The sequence below is a fragment of the Podarcis vaucheri genome, assembly GCF_965113315.1.
Source record: "Podarcis vaucheri genome assembly, chromosome: W".
In the NCBI taxonomy this organism is placed as follows: Eukaryota; Metazoa; Chordata; class Lepidosauria; order Squamata; family Lacertidae; genus Podarcis; species Podarcis vaucheri.
Genome location: NC_138757.1, coordinates 11144557 through 11165135, shown reverse-complemented (window position 1 = coordinate 11165135; position 20579 = coordinate 11144557). Strand labels below are relative to the sequence as shown.

The 20579-nt window shown below is 41.3% G+C and overlaps 1 protein-coding gene across 7 annotated transcripts in view; it reads right to left on the bottom strand.

The window, feature by feature from the left end:
- Nucleotides 1-546: 546 nt before the first annotated feature.
- LOC309523296 (zinc finger protein 711-like) overlaps nucleotides 547-20579 on the bottom strand; it is a 64336-nt gene continuing 44303 nt past the window's right edge. For 2 of the 7 annotated variants that reach the window (XM_082207076.1, XM_082207081.1), the window contains 6 exons: nucleotides 15196-15354; nucleotides 11075-11221; nucleotides 8830-8967; nucleotides 6307-6354; nucleotides 5286-5429; nucleotides 547-3382 (listed from right to left, as the gene is read on the bottom strand). In XM_082207076.1, the coding sequence (XP_082063202.1) occupies nucleotides 2205-3382; nucleotides 5286-5429; nucleotides 6307-6354; nucleotides 8830-8967; nucleotides 11075-11221; nucleotides 15196-15354 (1814 nt within the window). In that variant the 3' untranslated portion in view covers nucleotides 547-2204. The remainder of the gene's footprint in view (nucleotides 3383-5285; nucleotides 5430-6306; nucleotides 6355-8829; nucleotides 8968-11074; nucleotides 11222-15195; nucleotides 15355-20579) is intronic. The other 5 variants (XM_082207077.1, XM_082207082.1, XM_082207079.1 and 2 more) reach the window with 5 other exon arrangements.

Below are 20579 nucleotides of genomic sequence, written 5' to 3'. Positions count from 1 at the left end.
CACTGGAATTAGGGCAGCATCTCAACCACTCCCTGCTACCTGCTCACCCAGAAGCATTAAAGCACCACCATTCACCCCATATGCAGCTAGGGGATTGGACCACAGAATAGGAAACTAAGGGCCTGTACTATACGTGCCCCACACTGTAAGTAGATGCTAAATCTCCTGAAGCTTAAAATGAATTTCAAACCAGACTACATTTACTTTTTGTCTACTTTAAATGTTACTGTTACAACTCTCATTGAACTACTGCAAATGACTAATATTGGTTCACTGAATAGAACACAGAAGAAGGAAAAGCTGAATATGAACACAAAAATGCCAGGCAATCACACATGACCAGTTAAATGGAAAAAAACCATTCTACAAACCTTTTTCTCTAAATGGAAGTTAAATTTCTGCGCATTTAACTGAGAAAAATTAAAGACACTATTATTTCTCCTCTTTACTTACTGTGATTGCAATTTACAGTAAGTTCTCAAAAATAATGACCAGGCTATCAAACAATTAAATTATGAAATAAATGATGAGTGAGCAATGCATGCCTGAAGTGCAAGAGATGGATTTTATTGTATGCTCATTACAATGAGTAATAATAATCTTGCATAACAGTGACAATCTTATTTTACAGAGTGTACATCATTTTTTTACAGCAACATAAAACACAAGTAGTTTTCTAAGGTTTCCCAAACTTAACTTTCTGAAGTTTAGAAATATAAAAGAAAATGGTTCTCAAGGAACGGATTCTCATCTGATGGAAAAACCAAGTATGAATATTTTCTGAAACACAAAGCCATAAAATAGTAGCATGAAGTAAAGTTACAATTTATCATGTGAACAGCTGTGTAAAAACATGAAGCAACTTAAAAAAAGTTTTTTAAAAGTACACATATGCATAACATTTATGAAGTTTTTAGTTATTAAATTGTCCTAGACCAGCTTGTTATACTAAGCGCCATTTTGATTTGCACCATGCTAACACAAAGCATTGTTTAAAGGGATGCATATTTCAAATGTATACACTGTAAACTGAAGATCCACCTCCAAACTCCAGCGGTAGCATAATGTCCTGGTTAACTACTGCATATATAACTTTATTATAGATTGAAAATGCATGTTTATGTTATATGTTTCACATGAATTGATTAAAAGGTGCAACTTTCATTTCTATATTGAAACATTTTTTATTAGCACGAAAACACCACAGTAGTCCCACCTTGCCAGGAACATTGCCCCATAAAATTCTCTAGGTATTTCTAACTACTGCAGTATTGATATTCATTTTGTTTATTATTTTTTAGGGAATATAATAAGGAAGCAAAAAAAAAGAAGTGTGAAACCTTAGCACCAACAGCCGCATCTTTCTATTTGTTTTCCTTTTTTAAAATAATAACAATAATTTTATAATAATTATGTTGGTCAAAAGGTACTTTTTGTTATATGTGCCATACTGAACATTCGACTGCATTTTTCACGTAAGAAGGGAAATTATATACATACACATCTTTAACCTTAGCACCAAACAATACCTTTTGAGCTCAAAAACAATGTTGTATTTTTAACATCACATCCTACAATAAAATGGGCTAGCAGTTCTGGGGAAACATTTAAATATTGCTCATTGAACTTAAATAAATAACAGAAACAATGTTTCCTGATGAAATGTGTGTTTGCTTTAAAAATGAAAAAAGACAGATCTCAAAATTTGACTTAATTCCTGAATACTATTTCCCAGCACAATTTAAAAATGTAATGACAAAGTACTGACTTCTATATAGTGTCACTGTTCAAAAAATGCATAATGTTAGATTTGCCTTAACATACATTTTTAAAGAACTCCATCCCTGATTTTCATTAAGGATTTAAATTGCATTGTTGGTAAAGGGCTAAGATAATTGACTTAAAATATTTTCTTTAGCTTAGTTATGTATAATACTTGAAACAGAATACATTCAGTCTCTTTCTACATCTTTTCAAACGTTCATCTCTTTGCATTTTACAGTGTTCTTTAGGTTCTGATGAGCAACTATCATAGAGCTATGAGATCCCATGTCAAACCCTAATAATTTAAAAGACTTATAACACAAATAATGTAAAGTTATGATTTAATATCAAACTTTGAAAAGAGGAGAAACAGTTCATGAGAATTTTGTTCCCCAATTATGATGTCAGTTTCTAAACTGCTTTCTTCTATAGCTCATATATTATATTAAGGCCTCTTTGTGATGCCTCATTATATGCTGCTTTTTCTCTGATGGTCTACGGAATCCCTTTTTGCAGTACTCACACCTGTGTGGATAGTCTTTTGTGTGTATTGATATGACATGCCGCTTGAAGCCTGATGCATCTGTAGTGCTGTACTCACAATATTGGCATTGGTAGACTTTTCTTCCACTGTGGGTCTTCATATGCTTCTTCAGTTCAGTGTGTTGCCTAAATCCTTTCTTGCATCTTTTGCATTTGAAAGGCAGGTCCTTAGTGTGAACTGAAAGGATATGTCCACTAAGTACAAAAGGATCTGAAGTCTTAAAGTTACAGTGCCTACACTGATGTATCTTTTTACCTTTGTGTGTTTCACTGTGCTTTTTGAGCTCTGATGGACGGTGGAAACCTTTTTCACACACCTCACATTTGTGAGGAAAGTCCTTTGTGTGAACAGATATTATATGTCTTTTCAGGTCACTCGAGTTGGTGCTCTTGTGGTCACAATGTGGGCACAGATGAGTCTTATGCCCTTGAAACAACTCTGTGTGCTGCTGGAGTTCTTTCTCATCTGTGAATGTCTGTGGACAATGTTCACACTTAAAGGGCAGGTCAGTACCATGCTTGGTTTTGATGTGTGTCTTCAGATTGGACTGATCAGCACAACGGAAGACACAATGCTGGCACTGGTAAGGCTTCTCCCCTGTGTGGGTCCTCATATGCTTTTTGAGCTCAGAAGGATGTCGGAAACCTTTTCCACACTCAACACAAACATGAGGGAAGTTCTTGCTGTGGACTGCAAGCAGATGTCTATTAAGCAGTCCTTGCTCTGCAGTCTCATAGTCACAATATTTGCACTTGTGCAATTTAGGTTCCTTATCTCTTAAGATCAATTTATTTGAACTCAGTGGGCTTGCTTCACTGTATCGCCTGGTGTACTCTGTGAATTCGTGCGTTTTGTCAACTCTGTTGATAAGCTTATGGCTTTCCAAATGATTATGAAAGCTTACTTTCTTGTTAGTTGTAAAATCACAATCTGTGCATTGGTACTTCTTCTTAATCATGTGATCTGGGTGGTTTTTCATATGCCTTTTCAAGAATCCCCTGGATTTAAATTTTTTTCCACATATATGACAAGGGTAGACAGTTAAGGGCTGTCCATCAGGACCTATTATAACAGCTGTTTTAAATAAACATAAAATATCATGAAATAAATTGTAACAAGAAAAAGAATAATTCTGACATCAGTCAAACACAACACAGTATCATAAAAAATAGTGAGCAGAGCAATCCAAAAGTGGGAGTGGAGAGAGAACTAAAGGCAGATTAACAGCTTTTCCTATGACCCACCAGGCTCAGGCCAGCAGGGCAAAAAGTGTGGAGGAGGGCAGGGCTGCATTTTGCCTTTTATAAATTTTTCCTTTCCTGTTATCATTTTTTATTTCTTTTAAAAAGTTACCTTCCCATTTACAGTGGAACCTTGGTTGCCGAACGTAATCCGTTCTAGAAGACCATTCGACTTCCGAAACGTTAGACAACTGACGCGCAATGGGAGGTCGGCAAAATCCATTGAAAAAATGGAGAAACAAGCCTCGGAAGCCATTTGACTTCCGAAGCACATTAGAAAACAGAAGCATTCACTTCCAGGTTGTCGGTGTTAAAAAGCCTAAATGTTCGACTTCCAAAGCGTTCGACAACCAAGGTTCCACTGTATTCCAAATGGAGGGAAATAAACAATGCCAGCTACAGGGTTAGCATAGTTTCCCCCCAATTCTGGGGACATGTCAGTGCAGTGGGAGGGGGATGGATTCTATGGATCCAGTTTCAGCACATTATTGGAATGCCTCCTTTTTACTCTCTCCAAAATCTCTACTCTAACACTGCAAATCGTTATGCAGCCTCAAAGAAGAGGCATACAAGGCCAGACCTTCCTCTTACAGTCTTTTCAGTTTAGCAACTTAGCAACTTTCTAGTGTGACAAGTTCAAAACACTTGTCAATGGTATTTTGGCTAACAACTCCTCATCCAATACCAGAAAGCAACTATTATATATGGATTGCTTTGAGAGACAATTTACTATCCCAAGCCAAGTTCCAATGTACCTCAGGGTAGTTCCAAAACAAAAACATATATGGTGTCAGGCTTCCATGAATCAGTTTTTGTTTGAAAAATGGCATGGGACAGTTTTACCCCAACGCTTTAGGTTAGCAGGAACAAAAAGCTTCCAAATATGGGATATTTTATTCCCCCTGGTGTTTGGAAACACACACACATGGTATGTGTACTGTACTTATATCAGTTTTCCTGGATAGTTTTTGTTTGAAAACTTTTACTCCAGTATTTCACACTGGCTGGAATAAAAAAGGACCTCTATTGCAAAATTCAGTCATTTTCTTTGGATATTTTTATTCCCCAATACTTTTTTATTTTTGTTTTCAGACAGAAAACTGTAAATGGTAAGTGGCTGAATTATGAGAATATTCTCTACTGCTGTGCAAGTGACAATGCACCACAAGGACTACATCGTAGTCTTATTTCTATATAAATTCTGCAAACAAAATGAACCTGGGTGGGGATTCTTTTCCTCTTGCTGATTGGTAAAATATTTCAAATTACAATTTCTGCTAGCTGTTTTATGTGTACAAACCCACAATGCAACACACTAAAGAACAATATCTTATAAATTATCTTTTTGCCATTTCCAACCCATGTCCCTCCTACTATGTTAATGTAACAAGAACTTAGCTACTACATGAATACTACATGAAACTGCAGTATAAATAAATCAGGAAATACTCTTCTGACAGTGCAGATAATAAAATAAGAGAAAATTGGACAAAATTTTATTGTAGTTTTCTCACTACATGAAACTGCAGTATAAATAAGTCAGGAAATACTCTTCTGACAGTGCAGATAATAAAATAAGAGAAAATTGGACAAAATTTTATTGTAGTTTTCTCTTTAAACAAACCACCCTCCTAATGATGTAAGAATGTGGCAATAACTACTCTTTTTTATTCTAATTTAATAATGTTAAAAGCTACAGGTAAGTAGGTAAATTCTAGCCAAGAAAGTAATTTTACCTGTTTGCCACTGCCTTGCTTCCCCTCTCCTCCTTTTTTTGGCTTTCTGTTTAAGAAGTCTGTTTGTGCTAATGCTATCACAGATTTGCAGGTATTGTGTTGCATTACCATTTTTGCTTTCTAATCTTGCATCCAAGTTGGGTCCTGATATGAAAGACCAGATACGCATCACAATGTTGCAAGTAGCTTCCTTGTAGGAGCTTATTTTGAAAACTGAAGCTGTTTATAGCGAAAGAACCAGCCGCTGCAATTGTGTTTGCACTGAGAGTGAGACAATGAGATTCTGCTTCGTAATAAGATGCTAGAAGCACTCGCCGGAAATAGCTACATACATTGTTTAATATAACACATAGAAAGCAATTATTTGCTATTGTTTCTATACATCTTACATAAGCCATTCTGGAGTCAGCTGAAGAGCAGGGAAAATATTTTGAGTTAATCAATCAATCAAATAAATAAATAAATAAATGCTGTCAGCTAATATGATTCTCATATATGAGTCTATGTATATTCAGGCTGCAACCATATGCACATTACTTGAAATAACCCCCAATGAACTCAGTGGGACTTATTTTTGAGTAAACACGCTTAAGTAAACATGTCCAAAAGCACTCCTATAATGAAAGATTCACTGGTTCCAGAACTGATAGGGGAGAAAGGAACAAAAATTGTCCCATCAAAGAACCTAATACACAGCTCTCTGCTCCAACTTAAGTTTCCCTTCCCAAATTCCTTCCTGCTTCCTTTAGATTCTTGATAGAGACTTTCACCCAAATGAAGCAGAGGTGAAGAGGGTTTATTTTGGTAATGTCACAGCTGTGGTAACAACGGCTGCAGCTATGGACAGCCCTACCCAAATAACTGATTAATATCATACTGTAATGTTGCTTTCTTTTACATTTAATTTATCTGCTATTCTAACATTCATGTGCTGATTCTTATTAAATTGCTGATGGAGCCTAAATGTAGTTAAGAACTGCTTTGCAATACTAGACATATAAGCAAGTCTTCATCTACTCACCTGGTGTTTGACAGTCTTCATACCTCCGGGGAAGTCTTCTATCATCTCCTAGGGGAAAAGGTTAGCCTTTAAATGTTTGTGTGAAACTATTTTTAAAAATAACATTTGCCACATAAGCAGAGGTCACAGCATTAACAGTACTGTCACACCATTCAGCAACAACAAGCCTCATATGAATGAGATTGGATCTACACTGAGTCTGACCTCTTGTCCATTTATTACAGTTCTGTTGATGACAGTAGCTTGCCAAGATTTTAGACAATTGTCTTTTTCAGCAGTATCTACCTGAGAACCTTACTAAATGGTAATGCTGTGGATTGAACCAGAGACCTTCTAAAAGCAATGTATATGCTCTACCATTGAGCTATTGCCCATATATATGTGTGTGTGTGTGTGTGTGTGTGTGTGTGTACACACACACACACACACACACACACACAGAGAGAGATTATTTGGCCAACCATCTCTCGACCCTGCACTATAACACTTGATCAGGGACAGCCTGCCCAAGAGGCACAGTAAGGCCATCACCTCAAACAGCAGGTTGCGGACAGCTGGGAAGGATGATAGATCTGGCCTCCAAGGAGTGTGCTGCTCGCCACCTCCTGCACTTGTTGGCCACCTCCACTGAGCACAACATGCTACCCATTCCCACCATCATGCACTGCCTGCCGCTGCCCACCCCTCTCCAGCCTCCTTTTACTCTCAGGCCACATCCAGCTGGCTCAGACAGTGGCAGCAGCTGAAGATGTGGTGGCAGTGGGGAGCTGTGGCAGCAGAGCATCATTTTAAGTTTTGCCTCAAGTGGCCAAGCATCCTGAGCCAGCCCTGCCTTTATACCAGTGAAAAGGAACAGATAAGGGTATATATGGAATAAGGGAAGTAGAAAGGAAGTTTAAAAAATATGCTGTGTGCTTCTGGTCAGCCACTTATGAGACAGGATGGAAGGCACAGCAGCAGCAACAGCAGCAGCGGCAGCCTATATTGTCTGCTTAAAATGGGAAATGCCGACAGTTAAAAGAACAAAAGGGCAAAATACAATAGCTTCTTCTACAATAACCATGGCAACTGTGGTGATGGTATTTGTAGACACCTGCTTTTATACACTGGTCAGATAGCATATGACCTGTTCACACTTGCAACAGCTGAATTTGCCATCTAGCAGCAGAGGTTCTTTTAAATGAAATATATTTTTTATTTTATTCTGCAGGTTTGTTTCAAATGCTTTTCTAATTTCATCAGGTGAGATCAACTATTTCTGAGGAAAGGAGAATAGGTGGAACAGGAGTTGCCTCAGAGGAGTACTTCTTGGAGTCCAAGTGTAGGTGGGCTGGCAACTTTCTGTAATTATAAACAGAATATACAACTAAGTGCTTGAAAACGCATTTTTTGAGCAAGACTTTGCACCTCCCTTAGTAACAGTAAGTATTAAACTACAAAACATCATTTTGAAGGTATTATTTCAACCTATATATGAACTGGGAAAGGTGGAAAGCATTCTGGAGCCTTTAAAACATGGGTCGACAAACTAAGGTCCGCGGGCCAGATCAGGCCCAATTGCCTTCTAGATCTAGCCCACGGACGGTCCGGGAATTGCCGAGTGGATTGCCAGTGCGCATGTTCTTTCCCTCTCCATCCCTCTCACGGCAGCGCTTTTATCCTCGAGGACAGAGCAATCTTGTCCCACGCCAGGCGTCATCAATGGCAGGAGTTGGCTCGCCTGCCCACCCGCCTCAACAGGGTGGCGCTGTGAAGGGGGCGTGTGACGCCGGGTGCCAGCTGCTTCTGCGTTTTCCTCCTGCTCCTCCTCCCTCAGTCCACCCTCCCTTCCTTCTCCACACCCCTTTTCCGCACCGTTTCCGCGCCGTTTCCTCGCACACTTTCTTCATTGCTGCCTGCCTCCCTCCTTCATTCCTCCCATGGCGTTCAGACGGGTTGTTGCAGTGGCCGTGGCCGCCGCTTGTGGGTTGGCAGGCGGCTCTGTCTTCTTCTCTGCGGTGCCTCTTGGGAAGCAGCAGCAGCAGCAGGTGGTGGGTAAAAGCTTGTGATGCCCCAGTTCCCCTACCTCCATCTGTGGCTCCTCAGCCGGGGCTGCTGCTTCTGTCTTCGCTGGCCAACACAGCCTCCTACCCCGCCACGGTGCCTGGCTGGCTGGAGAAGCCCAACTGCAGCTATTGGGATGACAACTGGGACAGGTAAAGCGAAGCATCTTCAGGCCTCTTTGTGGGCGGGCAAAAATCGTTCTCTCCCCCCCCCAAAAAAAAATACAGTCCGGCCCCCCACAAGGTCTGAGGGACAGTGGACCAGCCCCCTGCTAAACAGGTTTGCTGACCCCTGCTTTAAAATGAATTCATACTCTTTGGTACAACATGTCTTATTGCTCTCTTATGTCCACAAAATAGCAAAACATTATTTGGGCAGAAAGAGATTGGTCAATGCAATTAACTCTATGGGAACACTGCAAATTAAGCAAGAGTGGAGAAGAGACTCTCATTAAGATTAAGATATAATCTAGCCTCCTACCATAAGCAGCAGCCCACGCAACAGGAACAAAAGTTTTATTCACACAGGAGTCTTCAAGCTGTGCGTCGGAAAGTGATGTTGCTTCTTCTTCACCAACAATAACCTCCATGTAGACTTCATCAGCTATTTCAGCACAACCTATATTCAGTTTTAAAGGGTATGGGGAATTAATGACACTATCCATGCAACTTTTCATCTTTGCTCAATTAATTCATATTTGACTCAGTATAGTTATCTACTACCAGAGTACATCAATCTATGTGTGAAAACCAAAATCTGAATGCCAGATTCATGAAATTGTCTTGAAAGGTTTACCCCCATGACTAAGACTGCAAACCCATGCATATCTACCAGGAAAGAAGCCCACTTAACTTGGTCGGGGTTGCTTCTCAACAGAAGCAGCCAGCGGGGAGAGGCGCAGCTACACCTGGCCTCCCATCAGTGGCATCAATGTGCATACCATGAGAAAGCTGCAGTTCGGAGGTTGGTGAGGCAAGGGCTACACCTACTTCTAAATGAAAATGCTTAGAATTGCATTGCAAAGCTATTTATTAGCTGTGACAAGTTTAACATGGTTCCTCAGCACACAAGATTGACCTAAATATGGTCGTCTTTTGAATTTATTCACAACATAATATAGCCGCATCATAGAGTTCTAAGAATGTAACAACACCACCTATTTCTATAGCATTTGGAGTGATCAAATAACTTCACATACGTAACCAAGTAATCTTTACACCAGCTATGTAATATCATTTTTTCAATTTTGCAGATTGAGGGAATGAGTGGCTTGCCTACGAATACTAACCAACTAAGTCATACTTGGGAGTAGACTTATTAAAATTAATGAACATGAGTAACTTAGAAGCATTGTCTCTGTAGTCAAATTTCAACCAGGAACAAAACATGCATCTGTGCATGGCTTAGACATTAATTTGTTGTTTTTAAAAAGTACAGATTTTTTTTTAAAAGCAAACACTAACAAAAGAGTGGGTTTGGTGATGTTTCTTTATATTATTAAGATGTACAACGGTATAAACAAATTTTGAATACTGAATAAAAATGCAGTGTAATCCTAACCTGTAGTTCTGGCTGGAGGCATTTGGAAGGGGCAGGGGTGCCCCAAAAGCCCCTAAGAGCAGGCCCACGAACTATTCCAGGCTGAAAATGGTGAAATGATTCCTTCATTGGCTTTAATTGGTGTGTGGGGGGGTAATAAAAACCCACAGATCTGCAAGGTTTGTTTCTCAGACAACCTACTCCTTTTCAACTTCCCACCCTGGACAGCATGAAGAGGTAGATTGTCTGCCACTTCACTCTACACCCCACCTTGGATTGCTCTGCCCACTAATAAAATTGTACCACATTGTAGAAAAATTACAAATTTGCAAGTGATAAATTATTGGCATTTATGTATCACGAGTACAATCCTGTGTGCGTTTACTCTGATGTAAGTCTCACTGTCTTCCATGGGGCTTATTCCTTAAAATAGTGTTTACCTGCTTACCTTGGAGTAAACCCTGTTGAACTCAATGAGACATTGTCTTTTGAGTAGACATGTACAGAATTTCACTGCTAATCTATGAATAAAAAATGTAAAATTAATTAATGAAGGGCTTATGTATATGTGCTCTATGTATAGGATGTCTTATTTTTATGTTACGGTAACGTGTTGACATTAAACCTGACAGTGCTGTAGTTCATAAAATCACTTCAGAACGTCCAAAAGGCATAAATAAATAAGAAAAAGTGAATGTTGACAATCACCTACTTTGATGATCTACATTCATGGGCATAAGTCTAACAAACGGAGAAATATCTAGTTATTTTCAGACATTCACAAAATGCCTCTGGGATTGTCAGCATCCCCATGTAAATGCCAGCTGCCGTAACATTACTGAAATTCACTTAAACATAAAATAAATAATACACACTGCACAGATATAAGTGTGCTACCAATAGCAGCTAGGCAACTGTCCATCTACATACTGGATCACAAGTCTGTGATGAGGCAATATAGTGCAAACAATAGGACACTCATGACTAGGTTTGCTATGACCTCTCCATATGGGCTTTGCACATAGCTTGAGGAGATTGGATGTGTTAGGATCTCTATCCTCGTTTGAAGTATAAAATGATCAGTTATCAATATATGGATAAAATCAATTTACTTTCATAGTAATTGTAGGGGGAAGAGAAAAATGACAAGATTACTCTCTTAGCAACACAAAAATAAAATTCTTACTAATATCTTCATCCTCCTGAGAGGAATCCTTAACAGCCATATAAAGCATCTTCTCTCGCTGTACTCTGCCAACACCTCCTTGCTCTAGAACTCCAGCTACAGAATGCCCATTATGAAAGTCACTCTCTGTTACAATTTCTGTTCCACCTTGAAGAGAATAATTAATTTTCATTTAATAACATTTTAAAAGAAACAGCAAGATGTTTCATTTCTCTCCTGTGTGCTTGGTGAAATAAGAAGACAACAAAAGTCACTAGGGGAAACGATAGCTTGATGGGACAGCATTATAATTTGTAAGTAGCATGACAAATTGCCATGGCCTGGGCATATGGCAGGCATGAACTAACTTAGAAGAGCCTTTACAAGGGCATGGGGAGAGAAGTTAGTTCTGAAAGTGGAGTGAGATAACTGAGGAAGAAGCAGGGGTTGACTGAAGCTATCTGGAATCTACGGGCACAGCTTTCATAGTATTGTTATGTTATTTAATTGTTTTTGATTGTCTTATGAAAAACAATACAAGAGGTTTAACAGGAGACCATTTCAAGGAAGTATTCATTTTACACAATGTAGACAGCAGCCCTGGTGGGATCCACTTCAGTGAAGGGCAAGGGCAAGGGCCACCCCCTCAGCATTGCCTTTGGGGGGGGCTTGCCCTAAGTGTTTGTAAGTGTTTTAAAATGTTTTTTTATTTCTATGCTTGACTTTTTAAATTTGTTTTGCTTGGCTTTGTTGTTGCTGTTAATTTGTGGGTAGGAGGAAGAGAAATACATGTCTGTGAAGAGGGGACTTGGGGAGAGCAAGGGCCTCCCCCCCCCCCCAATCATAGTAGTTCTGGACAGGGGGAGGTATGGTGTAGGAGGTGGCACAGGCCGGGGAAGGGGCACATGACACAGGCAGTTAGTAACTGTGCCATATGCCAACCCCTCTTCCAAACTGGGGAAATTGTGGTTTTCTTATCAGACAGCTCTCAAATCTGCGGCTGCTGCTGTTGAATGCCAGGTTGGCTCTGAATAAGATCTGCCTTATGCATGATCTGATTATGAATGAGCAGGCGAGTCTGGTCTGTATCACTGAGACCTGAGTGGGTGAGCAGGACGGAGTTGGCTGCACCCAGCTGTGCCCACCTGGGTACTCAATGCAGTGTCAGGGCAGACTTGAGGATCAGGAAGCGGGAATTGCTGTGGTCTACAGAAATTCTCTCTCTCTCCTGGCTCTCTGTCCAGTTGCGTGGGGAACAATAGTGGTTGTTCCTGGCATTGGGTAATCAGGACAGATTAGGGATTCTGCTGGTTTAGCACAACACCTTGCTGCCCAGCAGTTTCCCTGACACAGCTGGTCTCAAAAGCAGTGCTGAGGACCCCCAGATTGCTGGTTTTGGGAGACTTCAACATCCATGCCAAGGCAATGGACTCTGGGGTGGCTCAGGACTTCATGGCTGTCATGATGACCATGGGGCTGTCACAACATGTTATCAGCCCAATGCATGTGGAATGCCACACTCTAGACCTTGTTTCCTCAGAAAACAGAGTGATCTAAGAGTGGGGGATACTGACATCAGTCCCTTGTCATGGTCAGATCACGTCCAGTTGAGATTTAGGCTTTCAGCACCTTTCCCCCCTCTGCAGAGGCAAGGGCCCTATGAGGACAGTCTACCTTTGGAGACTGATGGATCCAATTGACTTCCAGACAGCCTTGGGTTTCCATGCTGATATGACTCCTGTCGAAGCCCTCGCTGACTTGTGGAATATCCAAATGGCTCAGGCTATTGACTTGATCGCCTCTGAGCACGCTCTCCCACTTCATAGACCCCATTTGGTTCCCCGGTATACTCCAGAGCTCAGGGCAATGAGCCCAAGCTGGGAGACGGCTTAAATACAAGTGGAGGAAAACGCCAAACGAATGCAATCAAACACTGGGGAGGGCTCATCATCAAGCCTACTTAGTGGTAGTGAAGACAACAAAGAAGGCATACTTTGCTGCCTCCCTTACATCCTCATTGTGCCATCTGGCAGAGCTTTTCCAGGCAGTGCGGGGCCTTCAATAGTCTGGCCCAAAGGAGCAAGCAGAACTAATGGTAGCTCACAGTGACTTGTTTGCAAAGCATTTTGAGGATAAAGTTGCTTTGATCTGATGGGACTTTGACTCTGCTGTTACAGCAGATGAATCTCAAGGGGTGTCCAGAGCACTGTCTAGTCTTGTTGTGTTGCATGAGTTTCAGTTGTAAGGTTTGAGGCTGTCAACAGCATGCTTGGATCAGTCAGGGTGATGACTTATGCTCTGGATCCTTGCCTCTCTTGGCTGATAGAGACTAGCAGAGAAGGGACATTTGGCTGTGCCAGGAAGGTGACTAATGCCTCCTTGTGAGAGTGGATGGTCCCTGCCTGCTTGAACCACTCCTCAAGAAGCCCGCTCTGGATTCGCAAAATCTAAGTAATTACCAGCCAGTTGCCAACATCCCCTTCTTTGAGTGGGTGTTTGCAGAGCAGATCCAGGTACTCTTGGAGGAAACTGATTTTCTAGATCCATTTCAATTGGGGCTTAGGCCCAGTTTTGCCACAGAAACAGCTTTGGTCACCCTGTATGATGACCTCTGTCAGGAGAGAGACGGAAGAAATGTGTCACTGTTCATTCTCCTTGACCTTTTTCAATACCATCAACCATGGTATCCTTCTGGAGCAGCTATCTTGAGTTGGTGTCATGGACGGGCAGGAGCATGAGAGTTGGGGGGATGTGTGGGCAGAGGAGTCAGGTGAGGTTGAAAATCCAGGTGAAGAGGCCAGTGATTTGTGGGGGTTCCGTGCCACCCATGGGGCAGCTGCCGGAGTGGAGCTAGAGGTGGCCAGAGACCAAGTTAAAGGAGGTGGGGAAAGAGCTGGAGGAAGTATCAGAAGCTGAAGAGCCTGTGACGGGTCCAGAGACAGTTGTGCCTTTGGAATCCCCTCTGTCCCCCAATCTACTGTCTCCACACTTATGGAGAGACTTAAAGCAATGGGAGCAGCTGGAGCTGCCAGTCAGGAGAAGCCATTGGGTACTTGCAGGCACAGCATCAGACTAATAAGTTTAAGAAAGCAGGAACGGGAGTGGCTATACTGTTGCTCAAATTGTCCAAGACAGAGAACCGGCCAGAGAGGTAGATTGCCTAGCCAGCTAGTTAGTGTGGAATAGTGTGCATATCCTTGCACCTTAGGAGCTGATGTAACTGAGTGCTTTGCTAATAAAGAAATAAAATTCCAGTGACTTGTCCTCATTGGTCTGGGTGTGTGCAGGACAGATGGGCGGCCCTGCTTTGTGGTGGTCCCAGGCCTACTTGGATGGTCATTTCCAGAGGGTGATGCTTGGGGAGAGCTGTGAAGCCTTCAATGTGGGGTTCCTCAGGGTTCGATTTTATCCCTCATGCTGTTTAACATCTACATGAAACCGCTGAGTGGGGTCATCCAGTTTTGGAATACGTTGTCAGCAATATGCTGGAGACACACGGCTCTACTTCTTCTTTACACCTTCAGGTATGGAAACGGATGTGCTGGAATGTTGTCTTGCCTCAGGAATGAACTGGATGAGAGCCAACAAACTGAAGCTCCATCCAGGTAAGACTGAGGCACTGTTTGTTGGCGGTGCCCTAGTCCACATGGATGGGAGGTGGCCTGCTCTTGATAGGGTTTAGATCAGGCATAGGCAAACTCGGCCCTCCAGATTTTTTGGGACTACAATTCCCATAATCCCTGAACACTGGTCCTGTTAGCTAGGAATGATGGGAATTGTAGTCCCAAAACATCTGGAGAGCAGAGTTTGCCTATGCCTGGTCTAGATTACTGCTCTTCCCAGAGAGGCTTGCCTGGTTACTTCACTACATATTTTTAGGCACCAGGCAAAAACGTTCTTCTATAATCAGGCCTTTGGTTGATTAAACAATCTATGGCCCTTTACATGTGCTTGTACACAGGAGTTATTGATTTTTGTTGTTCTTATTATGATGATGATCGGTATTTTGTGTTTTCATTTTGGACTGTTATTTTGTAAACCTCCTTATGATCTTTGGATGAATAGTGGTATATAAAATTAATAAATAATAATAATTTTTGAAAACACTAGAAACTAGCAATAACAGAAGCTGGGATACATACCTATTTCCACATCATCCTCAGCTTCAGCTTTAAATATGTAAACTTTAATAACTTCAGAACCAAAACCATCATCTTTAGATACGTTTTCATGTGAAACCTCACTGTTGATTTTTAATGGTGTGTTTCCAATATGGTCGAGCTTTCCCCCAACATCATCCACTATAAAAACAAAACAAAACCAGTTAGAAGGAAGCAAGAAGTGTTAGCAATGTTGGTCCATTGTTCTTAGCTCATTTGTGCAAAACCTAATATGACTGGTAATATAAAGCTGGTGCACAGACCAATCACCTTGTTCTTGTTTATTTTGTGAAGATTACACATAATATGAAGAGATTTGTTTTAATTTTTTTGTTTTACTGTTTTAATAAGTCAATGTAGTTAATTTCAGCATAAAAACGATGAAGTGCAGTGTAGAAACATTTCTGTTACATTATAATGTCTGATTAAACAACTAAATAAGTCAAGATACTTTGTTTTTGTATTGATACGCTTCCCTCCCCCTTCAAACACAGTTATATAGTATTAAATGGTAGGTTTGTTCATGTTACCATTTTTTTAAAAAAAAATTATCATTGTATGTATTTATCTTTGCAAGATCTTCAAAATACCAAACACTGCTAAGATGAGAATCTCTTTGAAGGGTGCAGGAGAATCGCCACTTATGTGGGGGTTCCGGTTTGGGCCGCTACACATGTCACCAGGATGTGCATGAGTGGGGATTCCCCCGTTCCACTCCTGCCTCACCCCCTTTTGGTATGTGTGTCAGCGGGAGAACACATGCTCTTCACACGCAAGTAGGGAAATGCCTGTATAGCATTCCAAAAGATGAAAGGGTAACAGAACAACAGTGTAAAATGTTAGTGAGTCACCCTGTAAGAACCAGGAGAGATGTAACACTTAGAATTTCATAGATCAGAGCAGGATGGTACATTCAATCCCTGCATCTTACCCTTCCTCATAGTTAAGTTTATGTCAAACTAGATTTAACCATGGATAGGACTGAGGGCTTTTTCTTAACTAGAGAATTGATCAGTATGAGTTGTACAGGTGAAACTCGAAAAATTAGAAGTGCCACAGGCTGATAGCATCCATGCCACGCCGCATTGAGGCAGTAATTGATGCAAAAGGGGCCCAACCAAGTACTGAGTACATATGCATGCTTCTACTTCTCAGAGGTCCAATATTGCTCTATTTGCAGTCCTTGTTTTGCTGATTTCATTTAATATTCTAATTTTCTGAGATTGTTAATTTGGGGTTTTCATCAGCTGTACGCCATGATCATCACAATTATAACAAATAAAGGCTTGACATATCTCGCTTTGCATGTCATGAGTCTATCTCATATATATCTCATATATTAGTTTCACTTTTTAAGTTGAATTATTGAAATAAATGAACTTTTCCACGATATTCTAATTTTTCGAGTTTCACCTGTATTCAACTAAGTCCTAATCAAAAACTAGTTATGTCAATTCACTTCAATGGGTCTACTATGAGTAGGACTAGCACTGAGTATCACCCTATATCTTGTTTAAATGTAAACTATGCTTAAGGTTGGTGTCAATACAAGTCCTAACCTTAGTTAGCCTTACAGTGGAGGAGCAGGAGAAGGGAGGGAAGTGTGTGTCATATGAGCCCACTCCTGATCTCTTAACCATGATTTAAGAGATTCAGAACATTACATCTATAATGGGCTTAATTCTGAACTCACAAGCAACCCTTTCACAAAATCAGCAATATCATCTAGTCCAAGTGCTTTAACAAAATTTAGCATAATTTACTTTGCTGGAACTTGGAATTAAATGCCCAAGATGATACCGCTCTGCAACTGGTCAGCAAGAGGTCAAACTCCTTTGTAGCAATTAATTCTTCCAGGAAATTTTCACATATACCGTATTTTTCGCTCTATAACACGCACCTGACCATAACACGCACATCGTTTTTAGAGGAGGAAAACAAGGGAAAAAATATTCTGAATGAAACAGTGGACGTATCATTTTTGTGCTTCATGCTGTGGCCACAGACATGTGATCTGATGGTGAATTTGGGGTGACCCAATGCAAAAATCCTGAGAATCCCTGTGGATCCATACTTTTTAACCACGTTTTTGCACCATTGCAGCCCCAGGCAACAGTGGGTGCGTGATTTTTTTTTTTGGGGGGGACAGGCTGTAGCCATGGACATGCTATGTGCTCTGATGGTGAATTTTGGCTGACCCAATGCAAAGATCCTGAGGATCCATGTGGATCCATGCTTTGTAACCACGTTTTTGCACCATTGCAGCCCCAGGCAACAGTGGGTGCGTGATTTTTTTTTGGGGGGGCAGGCTGTAGCCATGGACATGCTGTGTGCTCTGATGGTGAATTTGGGGTGACCCAGTGCAAAGATCCTGAGGATCCATGTGGATCCATGCTTTGTAACCACATTTTAAGTGGGGAGGGAAGGAAAAACACAGAAGGCTAAGAATGCAGGAGAGGGCTATAACGTGAGGAAAGGAAGGCAAAAGTTTCCCCCCACCCACCCACACAAGCCAGCCAGCGTGTGCTCTCTCTCTCTCTCTCTCCCTCTTTAAATGGAAGAAAGCATATTTGAATGCTGTGTGTCTCCAAAAACAAAAAGCAGGAAGTCAAATCAGAATTTTAAGCCGAACCTGTAATCTCTCTTCCCTTCACAAACATTGTTCCTCCGGAGCAGGGAGAGGATAGAAGGACGGACGCTCTGCTTTCCCCTCTACTTGCCTGGAGGGGAGGGGCTTCCCCTGCTCTTTGTTCCGTTTGAGCAAACACAGCAAGGAAACAGAGAGGGCGGGCAGTAAGACCCTGAGGCAGAATGCAGGAAACCTGCCACTTCCTCTCTTCAGGCTTCCCTTCTCCCTGAAGCGCGGTTTGATTTTTGCCTCATTTTTCGGCTCCAGGGACCACACATTCGCTCCATAACACGCACAGACATTTCCCCTTCCTTTTTAGGAGAAAAAATCTGCGTGTTATAGAGCGAAAAATACGGTAATTTCCCAAGTTAAAGAAAACTACATTCAACATGTACTAATAATATATAATGCTAATAATATATAATACTTAAACATAATAATGCATATTTGTTTTATGTGTGCTCATATTGCCTGTGCTGGATGTTATTTAACAATACCTGCTAAAACTGTAGCAGTATTTGGTGTCACTGATGAAACTTGTATTTCAGAAGTTTGTGAATGAGTCAGAACACTGCTGGAGCTATTGAAAACAGAACTAAACAGAACTATATAGAATTAAAAATGCTAAGCACATTAAAAATATTTATATATCAGTACTGCTACTGTTAACCGTTGCAAAATTAAGCTTCTGTGACTGACTGGAAGGTGTTTCTTTAAAAATCCATCCCTCCTGCTTATGCAACCTGCATGTGTGCGAGAGCAACCCCATGGCATACAGTAGCCTTCCCCAACTGTTGGTCCCCAGAAGTTGTTGGCCTACAACATCCATCATCCCCAGCCACCATAACCAATGGTCAGGGACAGAATCATAAAACTGTAGAGTCAGAAGGGACCATGAGGGTCATCTAGTCCAACCCCCTGCAATGCAGGAATGTTTTGCCCAACCTGGGACATGAACCCATCCATGACCATGAGATTAAGAGCCTCATGCTCTACTGAGCATCTAACATCTGGGCCCAAGGTTGAGGGAAGTTGGCATAAAGCATAATGAGAGCCCTTTTCTTTTGCTAGCTCACAGAAGGTTACAATACTGATCAGAATACAAATAGCCTGAATGCTGAGAACCTGGAGAAAACCAAATCAACTGGATTAACATTTAGAGAAAAGGCTACATCAGTGTTTCTCAACTGGGGGCCAAATGGCCTCCTGGGGGCCCCCATAATATTCCAAGGGGGCCACAGGTGAAAATCACATAAATGGGGGGGGGGCACAGCATGAGACTAGGGGGCCACATAGAGAAGTGAGAAGTGAAGAAAACAGAGAAGGGACCGATAAAAGAAAACAGAAAACAGAGAACAGAGAAGTGACCAATAAAAGAAAACAGAGAAGTAGAGTGAACAGAGAAGTGACCATGCTTCCCAGTGGATGGATCGCCACGCAGAATCTGCGGCAATGTCCCTTCGGCTTCCTTCTCCCTCCCACTTCCACCACTGCAAGCACCAAGCTGCCCGCATCTCATTTCTCATGGGCAAGGTGTGCGGCTGCAACAGTGTTAGTGTGTGGGGTGCTGTTTCTTCGTGTAAGTATTGCTGCGAAAGGAGGTACTGCATGTTGCTGTATGCAAGAATACTGCATGTAATCTTCAGGTATTTTTAGCTGCTGTGTTTACCATTTTTTTCGCAGTTGCTGTGTTCAGTTGCTTCTCATTGTAAAGATCTATTGGTATGAGACATAATTTTTCACTTGTCTTTGTTCAGACGTTCTAACGCTGTTTTATTTCTGAGAAGTGATCTCAATTTTGTAGTTGCGAACATATGTAAAATTAGTCTTCATCTGTATCAGTCAAGTATCTTGGCTACGGATTTATTCTGTCACCACAAGACCACACAATACCTATGCGTTTGATATGTATGCTGACACTTTCCAATGAGAATATGTGTCCATGTAAGTTGCAGAAACATTTTTAAACTTCTCATAAAGACAAGTAGGATAAACCACTGGAATATTTTTGAGTGTCGCGAGATAAAATTGAAAATGTTTGTTCAGAAATCTGTTTTAAATGACAAAAGGTTTAATTGCATCTTATGATATATTCAAATTGACAGCCACACACTATAGGGCAATCAAATCCATCCCTTTGAGCAATACATCAGTGTTGAAGCATATTGACAAAATGACAGATGTTGAAAACCGGCTACAGTGGTACCTCGGGATGCTAACGGGATCCGTTCCGGAGCCCCGCTTGCATCCTGAACGGAACGTAAGACGTGATGGCACGTCTGCGCGTGCGCGGGTTGCGTTTTGCCGCTTCCGTGCATGACGTCATTTTGAGCGTCTGCACATGCGCGAGCGGTGAAACCCGGAAGTAACGCACTCCGTTACTTCTGGGTTGCCGCGGAGCGCAACCCAAACGCGCTCAACCTGATTGAACCCGAGGTATGACTGTAGTCTCGTAGTTAAAAGTTCAGAAGTTTGCTTTGCAAATTGATGAATTGTGTTTACCAGATAACACAGCAATGCTTATGTTAGATATTTGCAAGACAGAGTGTCTGTTTTGACAGCTTTGTGAGGACAATGACAAAGACTTCACATGCTTATTATTGCATACAGAAGTCTGTTGGCTGTCGTTTTGTTGCTTTGTGGGACTCAGTTGTGACATTTTTCAGAGGCAAGAAAATATGACCTCTGTTAAATGTGATATATTTTACCTGTTTGATGTCTCTGAAAAGCTCAGTTT